This window comes from Poecilia formosa, unplaced genomic scaffold, assembly GCF_000485575.1.
Source record: "Poecilia formosa unplaced genomic scaffold, Poecilia_formosa-5.1.2 Scaffold20, whole genome shotgun sequence".
Classification (NCBI taxonomy): domain Eukaryota; kingdom Metazoa; phylum Chordata; class Actinopteri; order Cyprinodontiformes; family Poeciliidae; genus Poecilia; species Poecilia formosa.
The window spans coordinates 1,626,631-1,640,736 of NW_006799959.1; the positions used below are offsets into that span (position 1 = coordinate 1,626,631).

General features: G+C 41.7%; 1 protein-coding gene across 1 annotated transcript in view; it reads left to right on the forward strand.

Annotated features, from left to right (window-relative positions):
• antxr2a (ANTXR cell adhesion molecule 2a) overlaps nt 1–14,106 on the forward strand; it is a 77,837-nt gene that overhangs the window by 35,537 nt on the left and 28,194 nt on the right. Inside the window, exons 13-16 of the mRNA XM_007547387.2 lie at nt 250–300; nt 1,561–1,650; nt 3,470–3,640; nt 3,830–3,910. Coding sequence (XP_007547449.1) covers nt 250–300; nt 1,561–1,650; nt 3,470–3,640; nt 3,830–3,910 — 393 coding nt within the window. The remainder of the gene's footprint in view (nt 1–249; nt 301–1,560; nt 1,651–3,469; nt 3,641–3,829; nt 3,911–14,106) is intronic.

Below are 14,106 nucleotides of genomic sequence, written 5' to 3' on the forward strand. Positions count from 1 at the left end.
CATTTCTTTATTTTACACGTGGGGCCACTGATGTTGGTTTACAAGCAGGATCCTTGTAATCAGTAGTCAGCGAGGCGATGGGGCGGCAACTGCCACTCGTGAGGCTGGCAGCAGCGGCGTCGCCGTCATGAGACGAGCTGAGTGACGCTGTGTCACCTGTCACGAATCGGCCCCGTCAGCCTGTCTGGGTCCTGATAAGGTCTGAGTCCTCCTGCCGACCAGCTTTGTTTTCTTTTTCTGTTTATTCAGGTCATCAAAGACCCGCCGCCGCCGCCTCCACCTTCTCGTCCGCCTCCACCTGTGAGTATGTCACAAGGGGTCGACAACACAACCGTCCGCAATACAGATTAGACCCCATATTTCTGCACATATTAATAATTCATTTTAAATTGAGAATTGGCCATATTTATTTTCAAAATTCAGATACATTTATACATCATTATTATTATCAATAGTAATGGTTTATAAGGATCACCAGAATGAAAAGAATATTGATTAAAAACCATCTTGTCTTGTGTTACAGTAAGATATTCTTCAGCAAGTATTAACAAATATAACAGATTTTAACATTTTCTATAATACATTTTAACCTCAACATGGTAATAAATAAAGCACTGTAAAAAACTGTGCTAAATAAATCAAGATAAACTGAAATTAATAATATGAATATGAACAAACATAAATAAATAAAAATTATATGAACAGAATATTTAAAGCCATTTTGATACAAGCATTATAAATAATTAAAATATAATGAATGAACAAAATTAAATATGTATAATCTATTAACTATTTTAGTTAGGAAATGGCTATTAGAAAATATTTCCTTATTTACATTATCGATTTAAATACCTGGAACTGTGACGATTGATTATAAGAATTGAAATAATCCTCCAAATATCAGCCTAAGAGAACCTCAGTAACGTTTCCATAAAACCCATTGGATGCTCTCTCAGACCTGCTGGTTGTTCAGGAGTCACAGCAGGAAGAAGCCTTTTCTGTCCCACCATCACAAATGTAAACATGAAAGCTTAATAAACTACTGAGACTTTAACTGCAGACATCTGCTTTGGTCAGATGCAAATGAAAAGTGGATAAATGCTTTAAAACGAGGGATGGAAATATTGACGATTATAGTTAGGCATGGTGGAGGACCTGTGATGCTGTGGGCCTGACTCTCTAGCACAAATCCTGGGAAGTAAATGACATCATAAACTCATGACATTCAAAGTAAAAATCTGGTTGCTTCTAAAAAAATTGAAAATGGATCCCTGTTGGGTCTTTCTGCAGGTTAATATAAAAATATACCAGTTAATTTCTCTGAACTTTTCAAAGTGAAAATATGCTACAGCCATAAAAGATTAAGTTGTTTTGAAGCTTACAGTCCTTGAAACGTGCTGACCAAACGCACCGTGGAGGCAAACAGAGCGTTTCTTCCTTCCTGGTGAAAATGAAACAATATAATTAATCTGCAGCTTCCGTCTTACTGTCGTCCAGCTGCAGCTGCTTTATTAATATTATCATTTATAGAATCGTGTGACCTTCCGGCTGTTTTTCCAGGAACCTGAGCCGCTGCCAAAGAAGAAGTGGCCGACGGTGGACGCCTCGTACTACGGAGGAAGAGGAGCAGGAGGCATCAAACGCATGGAGGTCAGACCCTGAAACCGGGCTTTGTTTTGCTTCAAAGTAGAGCAGCTAAGGAAATCAAATCGAACAAAGATCCTCTGCATGCGGCGGTGACACACATCTGACGGGTGTAGTCCTGCTGACGTTGATGTTGGAAGTTGGTGTAGTTGCGGGCGGCGGACCCGGCTGCTGTCCTCGTCACTCTGCTGATGCGTCCGACATGACAGGTCCCGCTATCGCGTCCTGATTGGATCAAGTCGCTGCTCAGTTGGAAGATTGAGTGCTGCTGTCAGCTCGACTCGACCACCTCGCTGAGTTTCTACCCACACTTCCCCCGTCATGGACTCCCGTTAATATCCAAATCCTTCAGGAAGAATCAAAGTTTATATCTCAAATGTGCTTCCTATGCATACATTTTGGAAAATCTAAACTCAGGATAAGGCAACATTAATCTTTTGATACATTTTAGAGTCCCATATTTCAATCATTCAAGTTTATTTGTGAAGCGCATTTCAGTGGAATGGCCTTTCAAAGTTGTTTACATCATGAATATATCATAACCATCATATAGTCAACAGCTGTAAAAACCAATAACAGACATTACATTTTGTGTGTAATGTTGTTAAAATCAACAATTCACATTAAATGTGTTTGTCAGTGTTTCTTTCATTATGAATTAAAAGCAACTCTAAACAGCTGGGGTTTAATCCAGACTTAAGAGAACTCAGTGTTCCAGCTGTTTTTCAGTTTTCTGGAAGTTTGTTCCAGATTTGTGGTGCATAGAAGCTGAATGCTGCTTCTCCATGTTTGGTTCTGGTTCTGGGGATGCAGAGCAGAACCAGAAGACCTGAGATGACCCGATATGATGGCCATCTTGAATTTCAAGTTTCCCACATAGGTTTTTGAAAGAATAATGTCTAAGAAGAATTTATGCCACATCTGGCATCTATCACCATATCTATCTATATCTATCACTTCTATCGCCATTTGACGGATTCCTTTGAAGTGTTAGGTGTCAGGATGACTGCAACATTCCAGTTTCTTGAGCGTTTCTTTTATTCACTGCAGCGCTCGGTTTTTTTCCTGGGCCTGGGACGTATCCCTGAGATGATTCTCAGAAGCTGTTCTATATTGTCACGGCTTAACCTACAGCTTAGACAATGTGTCGCTAATTAATCACCTCTCCCCATTCATGTGGCGGTGGATTTTTTTTCTTTTTTTGTCTCCTCCTTGCAACAGATGTGATGATTTCAATTAAAACGCAGGACAGCTTGACTAACACACATACTCATGTTCACAAGCTCAAATGCAAACACACACATACGCACGTATACACACACACACACCTGACGACACATAGTGTCAACTGAATTGAGTTCTTGCTGCTTGGTTGGTATTTAGGAGAGGAAGTTGCCACCAGGTGCTGCTAATCAGATGCATTGATTAACTGCTGATTTTTTTTATCAAAACTGATGCTGATCTGGACTAAGTGGGTATGAGTTAGCACAATATCGATCAATCTAGGAAGAGTTTGTAGGGCATTTTCCAGATAAATGCAAAATCATCCTTCTACAAAGTGAAGTTTATCCACAAGTCCAAACAAATTCACTTCTGCAAAATTCAAGTTTCAGACCCTCCAGACTTCAGTCAGTCTGTTATATCTTAGAGTTCATGACGGGATTATTAAAAGAAAGATTAAAAAGCAATGACTTCATTTGGGAGGGTTAAAGGAGGAATAAGGGCAGTATTATGTTTTAGTTTTTTTTCCTGGACCTGCCTCGTCTCATATGTAGCTGTTCTAGCGCTCTTTTATCTTCTGTTTTTCTCTTTTTATCCTGCTCAGGTGAAATGGGGAGAAAAGGGATCAACTGAGGAGGGGGCCCGACTGGAGAAGGCCAAAAATGCTAAAGTCTCCGTACCAGAGGACGTGGAGGAGCCGATGATCAAACGTCCACGTCCTAAACCGGCGTCCAACAACAGGCAGGCGGAAAACAAATGGTACACTCCTATCAAGGTATGTTCCCCATAGACATCACATGTTATGGCTCCTCATGATGCTTACTGAAAAAAGAAAAAAATGAAACTCAAAAACAGGAGAAAGCAAAAAAATTTCAAACATTTTTAAACTGATAAGAAATAAACATTTCTTCAAATTTCTGTCAGTTCTGCTATTTTCCCTCATGTCATGTCTGTCTGCCATCAGGGTCGCCTGGATGCGTTGTGGGCTTTGCTGCGGCGGCAGTATGACCGGGTCTCCCTCATGCGTCCCACCTCAGCAGACCAGGTAGGACTGGGGAGAAAACATGACTTTTCATAAATATTTCTGATGGAAATCTGCAGGCCTGCTGCAACAACAGACAGAGAATTTCAGCTGCACATTAAATACTGTGGTGGCAAACAGACAAAACAGCAAAGTAACACACAGCAGAAGAGATGATCAGTCAATAAAGAATATTATATTTTTGGAGAAAAATTGCAACCTTAAGCATCATTAGCAGTTTGGTCTTTTTTTATTTAGTTTTGTTTATTAGTGGTTTGAATGGATGAATCTGTCTTAGTCGTCTGTTTAAGCCCATTTACAGTTAGACATGTTAGTTTATTGCTGCATTGTGTTGCTGTGAGTGGATACAACCTCTCGGTAGAGGAAACTTCTGTTTCTTGTTGTGCATCGTGTTGTTTATACTTCACCACGGCGACGTGACCTGCAGCTGCAGCTGCAAAGCTTCACAGAAGGAAGGAGGACAGAGACGACCTAATATGGTCAAACCGTTCGCTTCACTCGCCCTCCGACAGAGGAGAGAAAACGATCTGAAACGCAGACGGTTACCAGAACGCCACCGAGTCGGAGCTAACCAGATGTTTTGATATGTATTAGACTCTAATACAGCTCATAATCCAACAAACCACACCATCTGCTGTGGATGTAAATCTGCAGACATAATCCCAAAATTAAATGCTATGGACAGAAAATCAAATGCTGTGGCTTCGAATCGGAAATATAAAAAACACTGCCAGTTTCACGTTTTTGAGTTTCTGCAGCATTCTGTTCGTTCTGCGATCTAAACCAGAAACACTTTTTAGACACATCTGCATGTCTGTGGTGGGTGGTTCTGCTCAGGTCAGAGGTCAGAGAACAGGACCCATATGGGTGTGGTTCAGACAATGATGTAACTCTCTGCAGAGGCATCAGGTCGAGGGCTGAAGAAAAGGGAAAAGTTGAGGAAATCTAGCAGCTGTCAGCCTGCCAGTCGTTACTCAGGGCGTCACGTTGCTGTTCACAAATCAGATCGAAAACCAGCAAAACTTCTGCTTTTACATGATAAATCAAACTGAGACTCGGGGTTTTGGTGTGTTGATTGTTAAAGTTTATGACAGAACAAATGAAAAACTTGGCAGCAATGTTAGAAGAGTATTTTTCCTCTCAAAAAACAAAGCAGCATAGCTTAGGTTTGCAAAGATGCACAGAGATCAGTCACAAAAATATGATTAAGGCATTTTCATTTGGACATTCATGCACTTTTTAATTTTACCTTTAAAAGATAAATTAGCTTTAAAACAGACTTTTTATGCACAAGATTCTGCACTGTGGATACAAATAATGAGGTAAGAACAGAAGGCATTTATCTGTGCTTCTCTGCTGTTGAAACCTCTAAAAAATAGCAAGAGCCGACTTTCTGCTTCCAGAGCTGTTTGTTTGGTGATGAAAAATGTTGTAGCCTCGTCGTTTTAGTTGTGATGCATCCATATGAAGTGACCTCCAGGTCAGGAAGCCCACAGGTTGTTTCACATCACGTTTGGCTGAGAGGGGAGAAGCTGCCAGTCGAGTCCCATTTTTATTCTGATTACTGAGACAAACTCCACTTTCAGTTCTGTGATCAAGACTGTAAACGAGACGGTCAGACAGATCGGGTCGCAGGACGCTTTGTGTTTGAAGTGAGGCTGAGCAACAGCCGACTGTTTTCATCCACCACACAGGTTTTATTTACTTTGTTTGTGAATTCTCTCCAACGGCAGGGTTCAGTTAGTTAACATGTGAAAATGAGAAAAATACAACCTCCTCTCCACTGGCCATCTGATCTGGAGCCACTCAGATGATGAAGTACATAAACGCAGAACATTTTCATTCACTAAAACAAACTAGTTGTCAAAATGTAAGTAAAATGCAGTTTTATCTGCTTGGATTGGCTCCCTTCTCTTCCTCTCTGTTCTCCTTCCTGCCACTAAGGCCAGTGTTGAATTGAGTTTGAACAGCAGTCGTATTGTTCCTGGTCTCCTCCCTCCTGGTTCTGGTCAGAGTAAACACAGCTGAGGAAGAAGTCCGCTCCGTCCTGCTGCAGGTTCAGTGTGGATGGCAGAGCGCAGCAGTGCTGCAGAGACGGGGAGAGAGGCAGGATGCTGTGTTTGATGGCGGACAGGAAACCTCCAGGGTCATGAATTTTTCAGCAGCGTCCGTCCGCCGGGTTACAAGGACTCGTACAGGTGTAAGTAAGCAGGTTGTCGCAGACATCTGTTCAGCGCGGGGACCCGGCTCCCCCCACTCCTCACCAGCCTCCGTCCGTTTGTCGCTGCCGCCGCCCGGAGTCAGACCACTGGACTGTCAGCAGATGCAGAGGAGAGACAGAAAAAGAGAATTTTTTTAGCTTTTTTTTTATTTATTTAAATATTTTTTTTCCATGGTCTCACATTTAGAGCCCGAGGGCTTCCGACACCAAAGGTAGAGCGGGGGTGGACACAGCTGCAGAGCCGAACTTGCCCCAGGCACAAATAAAGAGATCTAATGCGGTTTGACTGTGTTGTGGGTGAGAGCAGGGAGCCGGGGAGGCACTTCAGAGCCAGCTTAGCGCAGCAACATCTGCCGCCGAGTTTTTCCCGGGATCGGCTGGGGACAGCAGGTAGAGGAAGGGAGCGGGAAGGAGGCCGGCCTCGTTTTCCCCTTTCTCTCTCAGGGTGTTTTCACGCCTGATGATCTCGAAGACTCGCTTCCACTGGGGACCAAAGTTGCAACATTGGTTACGTTTTCATCTGCTGCGGTCTCCTCTCACACAGCACTGCATCAAATGAACCAAAAACCAATAAGTGTTCACCCAACCGGACCGACGCAGTGCAAAGCCGGCCCAAGGCACATGCAGGTTCAGCCCCTGCATCTCATATGGGCCGACTGTGGCTCTGTGGGTAGAGCAGTCGTCTGGTGATCGGAAGGCTGTAGGTTCGATTTCGTCTTCCTCCTGTCACACGTCGATGTGCCCCTGGGCGCTCAACCCCAAGCTACCTGCTGGTCCGTGTATCGCTGTATAAATGTGGGTTATACAGCATTTATACTGTATGTGGATGAATATAACTCTAGTGTAAAGCACTCTGAGTGGCCAAAATGATTGGAAAAAGCGCTTTATAAGTTCAGTCCATTTGCTATTATAAAATAACACTGAATAATGCAAACTGAATACACTTAGTTGTTAAATAAATAAGTTAATATCTTCCTGCCGGAAATATAAGATATCAAACTTGTTAACTTCTTTAGTGTAAATTTAATATTTATCAGATGATATTATTTTCTCAATAATTAAATTGATGTGGCACACTTAAAAAACACTCTTCAACTTCCTTCTTCAAGAAATGCAAACAAAAATGGATTAGCGTCAGATCTCAGTGGTTGTAGGATTTCTCTTTTGTTTTTGGTAAAACACTATGAGCCATTTCACCCGCCAGCGCCAGACTCTTGTTTGTTTTCGTTGTATTTACCCAGAATGCTCTGCACTGTAGTCTACTTCCTGCTTCTGGAGCGATCTCCGATCTGCTTGGCGTTCACATATGAATTCGAGTTCACTTCCACCGAACCGAAGTCAAGGTCTGTAGGCAGACCAGAACTCACTTCACTGGTTTGATTGCACGTTCACACATCATCAAATGGACCAGACTTTCTAGACAAACGGACCAGAGTTGTATTGAGCCGGACCAAACGGGTCTGGTGTGAACGCTGCCTCAGGCTCCGTTTGAAGAGGCGTCGCTTTGAATGCATGCAGCGTTTTCTCCTTGCCTCCCACCTTCACATGCTAGGTTTTGTTTTCTGAAAGCAGCTGTCCGCAAAATGTCAAAACAAGGTGTGCGAGGAACGATACCACAACACGCATTAAGTCCTCCTCGTCCTCCTACGGACCGCCAGCCGAGCCAGCAGCCCAGAACAGGCGCTAAGAGTTGTTCCTGCGTATTTCCACTTGGACTCGTTCCTCTCGCTCTCATCTGTTCCTCACCAGGGGGACGTGTGGGCTGAGTGTGTGTGTCTGCGTGTGTGTGTGTGTGTGTGTGTGTGGAGGTTAATAGTATTACATGATGGACTCCTAAGCTACTGCTGAAATACAGTCAGCCTTTTAGTGACTGAAATATGTTTTTATAATGTAATAATTCACCAAATTTCCTTAACAAAGCGGCTGAGGAGAGAGAAGGAAGCTGCTTGTGGCTCATGATGTAACTTCATCGTTTCTGTTGGATCTTCTGCTAAATAAACTGGAGAAAGCTTTTATAGAGGGATGGAGCTAGCTTGCTTTCTACCTTCCTTCTTTTTCCTTTCTTCCTTCCTTTTTCCTTTCTTTCTCTCTTCATATTGTCCATCCATCCTTTCTTACTTACTGCCTCACTTTCTTTTTTCCTTTGTTTTTTTCTTCCTTCCTTACTCCATTTGACAATTTTTTTTCCTTCCCTCATTGCAGTCTTTCTTTTTTTCATACTGTCCATCCATCCATTGGCTATAAATTCAAAGTAAACTTCTGTTTTTATAGTTCATAAATTTGTAGGGAATCCCTCAGAGCTTCGTAAACTTAAATGTGAAGAACAAACTTTGACATAAAAGCTTCGTTTGACCTCTGACCTTAATCTGTCAGTTGTATCTTAAGAATTGGATCTGGATGTTAAATGTTAAATGGAAGTAAAACAAAAAAGGAAAAGGAAGAAGAGGAGGCTTGACTGAGGCGAGATGAGGTGACCGTCTGTAACGTTGACCAGTTACAACAGTTTGGTTTTATTTTGACTTTGTGCTTCGACAAATTATCTCCTGGCTCAGCAGAAAACCACTGCTAGTTGAGATGGAAAAGGAAAAATGCAGCTTGACTTATCCTGTGTTTCTTTATATTTCACTTCCAAACTGTCATTTGTTCCTACAATCCTTTAAAATGTTCCTCACCAAAATCTCTCTGAACTTCCTGAAGGATTTGAGTTTTCATCACCTAGCAACTCCTAGGAAATCTACATTCACTGTCACCTGAACATGAATGCATATTTATAGTTTTTCTAGAGTAAATATTGTGTCTCAATCACTTTCCAAATAAGATTACACGATGAATTGACTGTTCTGAAAAAGACAATGATTCAACCTGATTACCTTCAGCCTCCGTGTGTTTAGAAAAGACTAGAAGAAATTCCTCTGATGTGAGACTTCTGTCAGTAGAAACTGTAGAACTGACATGAACTTGCAAAGAAAAACACTTTTGAAGATTTAAAACTTTTGCACAGAACTGCATCTTGCTGACACCATTAAGTTATCAGTAATTACCACTTTCCTTCTGAGGCATGAGTGTAATTACTGTAAACAAACAGAGACGCGGCTGAGAGGATTGGCAGCCTCTCTCTGGCCTCTTCGCTGCATTTTTACATTGTGGAGCAACCGGGTCACATTTTGTGGGAAATGTTCTGATGGTGCAAACGGAGCTCAAGTTTCTCTCAGAGTTTCTCTCAATAGCAGATGGTGGACGGACGGAGTGATGGTGGGAAAAAAAATATTTCCAATATGTTTGTCATCTTCATATGCGCCTCAGAGGAAAGCTTCGAGCATCATTTCATCAAGATGATGGAAGTTGGTTCTTTAAGAAACTGTGGGTTTGGTCCTACGTGTTACTCTGCGTCGTGTCAGATCCACTTCCAGCCGTTAGGACGCCATTTTCCAAATATTAACGCTAACGTTGTTTCAACGCTTCACGGTGATGCACAAAGTGGACCAGTTTGAAACCCATTTTCACTCTGTGTGTTTTTTAAATTTATCGCGCTGTCTTGTTGCACAGAGTTGAGAGAGCAGATCTTTGGCAGTGCAGCCAGCAGTTTGGTTCAAACATTAAATCAAAACTATTACCAAGGCAGATTCCCATGATGCTTAGCAATAATTATGTGAATAACGTACCTGACTGTTGGCTTCGTGATTTAGCTGAACTGATTCCTGGGAAAAAAAACTACCAGATCACCAATAGGAAGCGTAGTTTAATCACAAATGGTTGTAAATGATGTTTAATTTGATTAATTAAGGACCCACTGTTCTAACATTAGGGATGAAACGATTAATCAGATGAATTGTGATTAATCGATTATTGAAATAATTGCCAACTTGAAGGAGACCCAGAACTTGTTACCTCTGACCTGGGAACTTTCTCTGCTTCGTCTGTTTTGACCCTTTAAAGTACCTAACTGACCCAGGTGTGAGGTGTCCACATAACGTATTTGGTTCTCTGCTGATGTGGAAACTAAATAAAATAAGTTCATCTTTTATTTAAACTTTGCACTTGATTTTTTTTTTATCCACGTTTAAAAGGAAGACATTTGTGTGCCTCTTTGTTTGGGATCAGATTTAACCGAACTGGTGATAAATCTGGCAGAAACATCACCGATTTAAAGGAAATGATCGGATCTGAAACAAACGGCACGACTAACAACAGTTGCAGCAGCAGTAGATAAACCTAATACACTGCACCACTGAATCAGATTTAAATGTTGGACTCCACAGCGAGGGATCAGCAGTAAACTGGCGGAAACCCTGGCTGCCCTGGTGGATCAGTGTGTACTGGGCAAGCTGGTCACATGGAAGGCTTCCAGAAGAGGAAAAACTGGGCAGACTTGTTCAAGTTTGAGAAATCCACAAGCGACTCGCTCAGATAACATGAGCGCTAAAAAAATAAAAATCTGCAGCAGCTGAAAAGATGGTGCAAAGCGGCGGCGAAAATGGATGATCTCACACATGTTGCAGAAAAGTTCACTCGACAGACTGTTGGTTTGGTCTCCAAGGTAAAGGATGTTTTTAGCAGCTTCTTTCTTTGCATATTTTGTCGCTTGATCTCGGTACGTAAAGCAGAGCAAACATTTGCAGCACGAAAAAACAAACCGGCAAACAGATGCACACATACTCATCTTTTCACACGTTTGTTTGCTTTTGTCTCGTTGCATTACAATGCCGCACCGAATATGGTGAGAACATCTTTCTTGAAACTAATAAAAGCCGTCAAAGTGTATTGTTTTGTGCCTCTTTGGAGCCAAAACGTGACACATCCTCGCAGGTTTTTCAGCCGCTTTGCTCTTTCCACAGCTGTTGGAGGGAATATTTTGGTACCTACACGTCTGAGGAGACAAAATGTTAATGTGCTACTAATATATGCTAAAACAATGGGTTGACAGTAACATTAATGCAGAACAAAAACGTGTCCACATCGCTTAGGATATTTACCAGACAAACACCTCCACCAAGCAAATGTAACTCCACGTTTCACAAATGCAATATAAATCTTTAATTAAAAGTAAACAGCCTGACAAATGATGTTAAGTTGAAACAAAACTCCAGATCAGAGAGCATGAGATTTTCTAATTAACAGGAGTAATTGGAATTAAAGCAGAGCATTGCAAACAACGAAGTGCAAAGCAGAGAAGGACGACTGCTCCTGCAAACGGCACTCGCTCCTAATTCTCCACATTAAATCCCCTTTAACGTCTGATTACTGCTCAGACTCAAAAGCAATTACAGTATTTATTTAAAGCCTGTAAAGTGGGAAAAAATTTGACTGAAACTTGCAAGTTTTTACTCTTTTCATATAAAAATGTTAAACTTATTTATTCCATTTTCGCAGAAGTAAAACACTCATTTTCAGCCAGAAATTACAGCAAATCCAGAAATAAACTTTTCAAAACTTTCTATTGATTTGAATTGATAATTATTCACACCTCCGGCAGATTTAGGAGATTTAAATCATCTTTAAATCTTTTGTCTGACTGAAACGAATATTAATGTCCCAACTGCAGAATGCAGCTGAGCAGTTACGAGAAAAAAATTCATTTTTATTGCTGGATTTTCCTGTAATGGTTTTTCTATTATTATGGATAATTGTATGAAAAATGTGAACATGGTATATTTGCTCAAATGCACAATTATACACATTGCACAGCATCTTTTTTTTTAAATGTCAATTTCATTTGCAAATAATTTGAATTAACATTGATAGATGTAAGTGCACATCTGCCTTGAATGGCATGTTCGCTTGTCTTTCCCATTTTGAAGCCTATTTCAAAAGAAAATGAGGTTAAGTACCGCTTTACATTTTGAAATTAACCCAAATAATTTAAAGTCATAAAATTAAAATATAAAAAATCCTTAAAAGTGTATTATACGCTAAATGTCAGAGTGTTCAGTGAAAGCGATAATTTTCCACTGAAATTTAAATAAGGATTTTTTAGTATAGATTTATGGATAAGTAAAAAAAAAAATGCATATTGTAGTAATTGCAGCAAAATGTTTTTAAATTATCTTTATTCCCTCATTAAACCAGAACATATTTGATAAATAGAGAAATATCTTATTTCCACTGTAAAACTTGTTGCATTCAGTTCTGAGACGTTTCAGTCTCATTTTTCTCTTTTTAAAATAAAGACTCCTCTGTTTGCGGGCGGCAGGGCGGACCGTGCATCGGCAGCCGTTGTGGCGGCGTTGTTGTCGGGCTGCAGGGGGGAAGCAGCGCTGCCTGGGCCTCATTAGTCCTATCAGTGGACGGCCTTGTTAGCCCTAACAAGTAGCCAGCTGACAGCTCCATTCAGACCCAGCAGCCCCCACAAACAGGAGGACTGACAGCTTTAACCGCACCGGAGAGCGCCGCCGATTTACGAGCCGCGTCCCTGCTCTCTTAACCAGATTAGTTCTTTTTACATTAACCGAGGAAAAGTAGGGCAGATGTCCGTGGGACTGGTTGTAAATTTGATAATGTCCCCTCCCCCCAGGCCGTCTCCTCCGCCTGTCCACGTTCGAGACGTCGCTGGTGAAAAAGAGACGAGTTGACCCTCGCTGTGCTTCTCAGACCAATAAAATGGAAGCTAATTGTTGTTGGTGGCGGCTGGTTGGAGGAGGAATGAGAAAACAGGCCTAATGCAGCGAGAAAACATGAGGAAGTGACTTGATAGTCCGAGTCTTTTGGGTTCTTTTAATAAAAAACAGAATTGCAGCCCTCATATTTGCCAGTTATGCTCAGATAAAGTATTTTTTATGTATTCGCCATAAAAATATGGACAGATTGTGTTATTATTTTTCCCGACATTGTTTCCATCAAAGAGGAAACAAGCTGTTGGGGTTTTTTTAATATCCAGGCAGATTTAATGTCATTTTCCGCCACGTTAAGATGCGGCCTCTGACCTCCCGGATTAACTCCTGTTTTTAAAACGTCTTCATTCACTGCAAAAACACAAAATATAACCATGTATTTATGTCTGATTTACAGCGCAGAACTGGCTTACAGGTTACTTTTCAGCCACATGTAAGAGCTTGATTTTAGTAGATTATTCCATAATACTGGTGAAAAAATACTAGTCCATTGGCAGATTATTTTGTTTATAATAAGACATTTTCCCATGTTATAAGTGAAGTAATCTGTTGGTGAAACTACACTTTTTAGTCTATGTTGAAACATTGTTAAAACAAGCACATATTTCTTGCTGAAAAGTTACTTGTAAGTTAGTTTTGTTTCATTTCAAATGTAGTAAACTATGTGCAGTAGGAACTAGACCAAAAATACTTGGTAAGAGTTTGTGTTTTTGCAGTGAACATGGGAAAAAATCCCTTATTGTAAGTGAAATAGTCTGGTACTACTAACCAGAACAAGCTCCCGTCTTGCTGAAAAGCTACTTGTAAGTTAGTTCTATTTCAAATGTGCTAAGGTATTTTCAAAAAGAATAGTGGGATTTAGTGTTTTTGCAGTGTGAGTTGAGCTCTGAAGTATTCTCCAACACAGACAGGTTTTGTGTTGGTGTCTCTCCCAGCGGCGGCCCAGCGGCGGCCCGGCGGTCCGTGGGCAGGCGGGCGTTGGCGCTCCCTCTTCCCCTCCATTAGCTGATGGGTGTTGCTGTGTCTGGGTGGCCGGCGCTGGTACCTGCACCCTCCCTCCTCATCCCTTTTGCCTGATCGGATCCGAACTGATGTCCTGCCGGTGCCTTTTTTCCCAGCAGCCCTCAGACCGGTCGGAGCGGTTGACGGTGTCGCCGCGTGCCGGCCCTTTTCTTCATCACCTATTAAAATCAAACCCCTCCTCCTCCTCGCCCACCGACCCTCCGTCGCTGGCCGAGGACCGCTGGGATCTTGGCTTTAATTAAATTACATTATTGTTAACGTCAGCTTTGCCGAGGCCAACTCTGCCGCGTGCACTTTGCCCTCCCCCTCCTCTTCCTCCTCTTCCTCCTCTTCGGCTCACCTCCTGA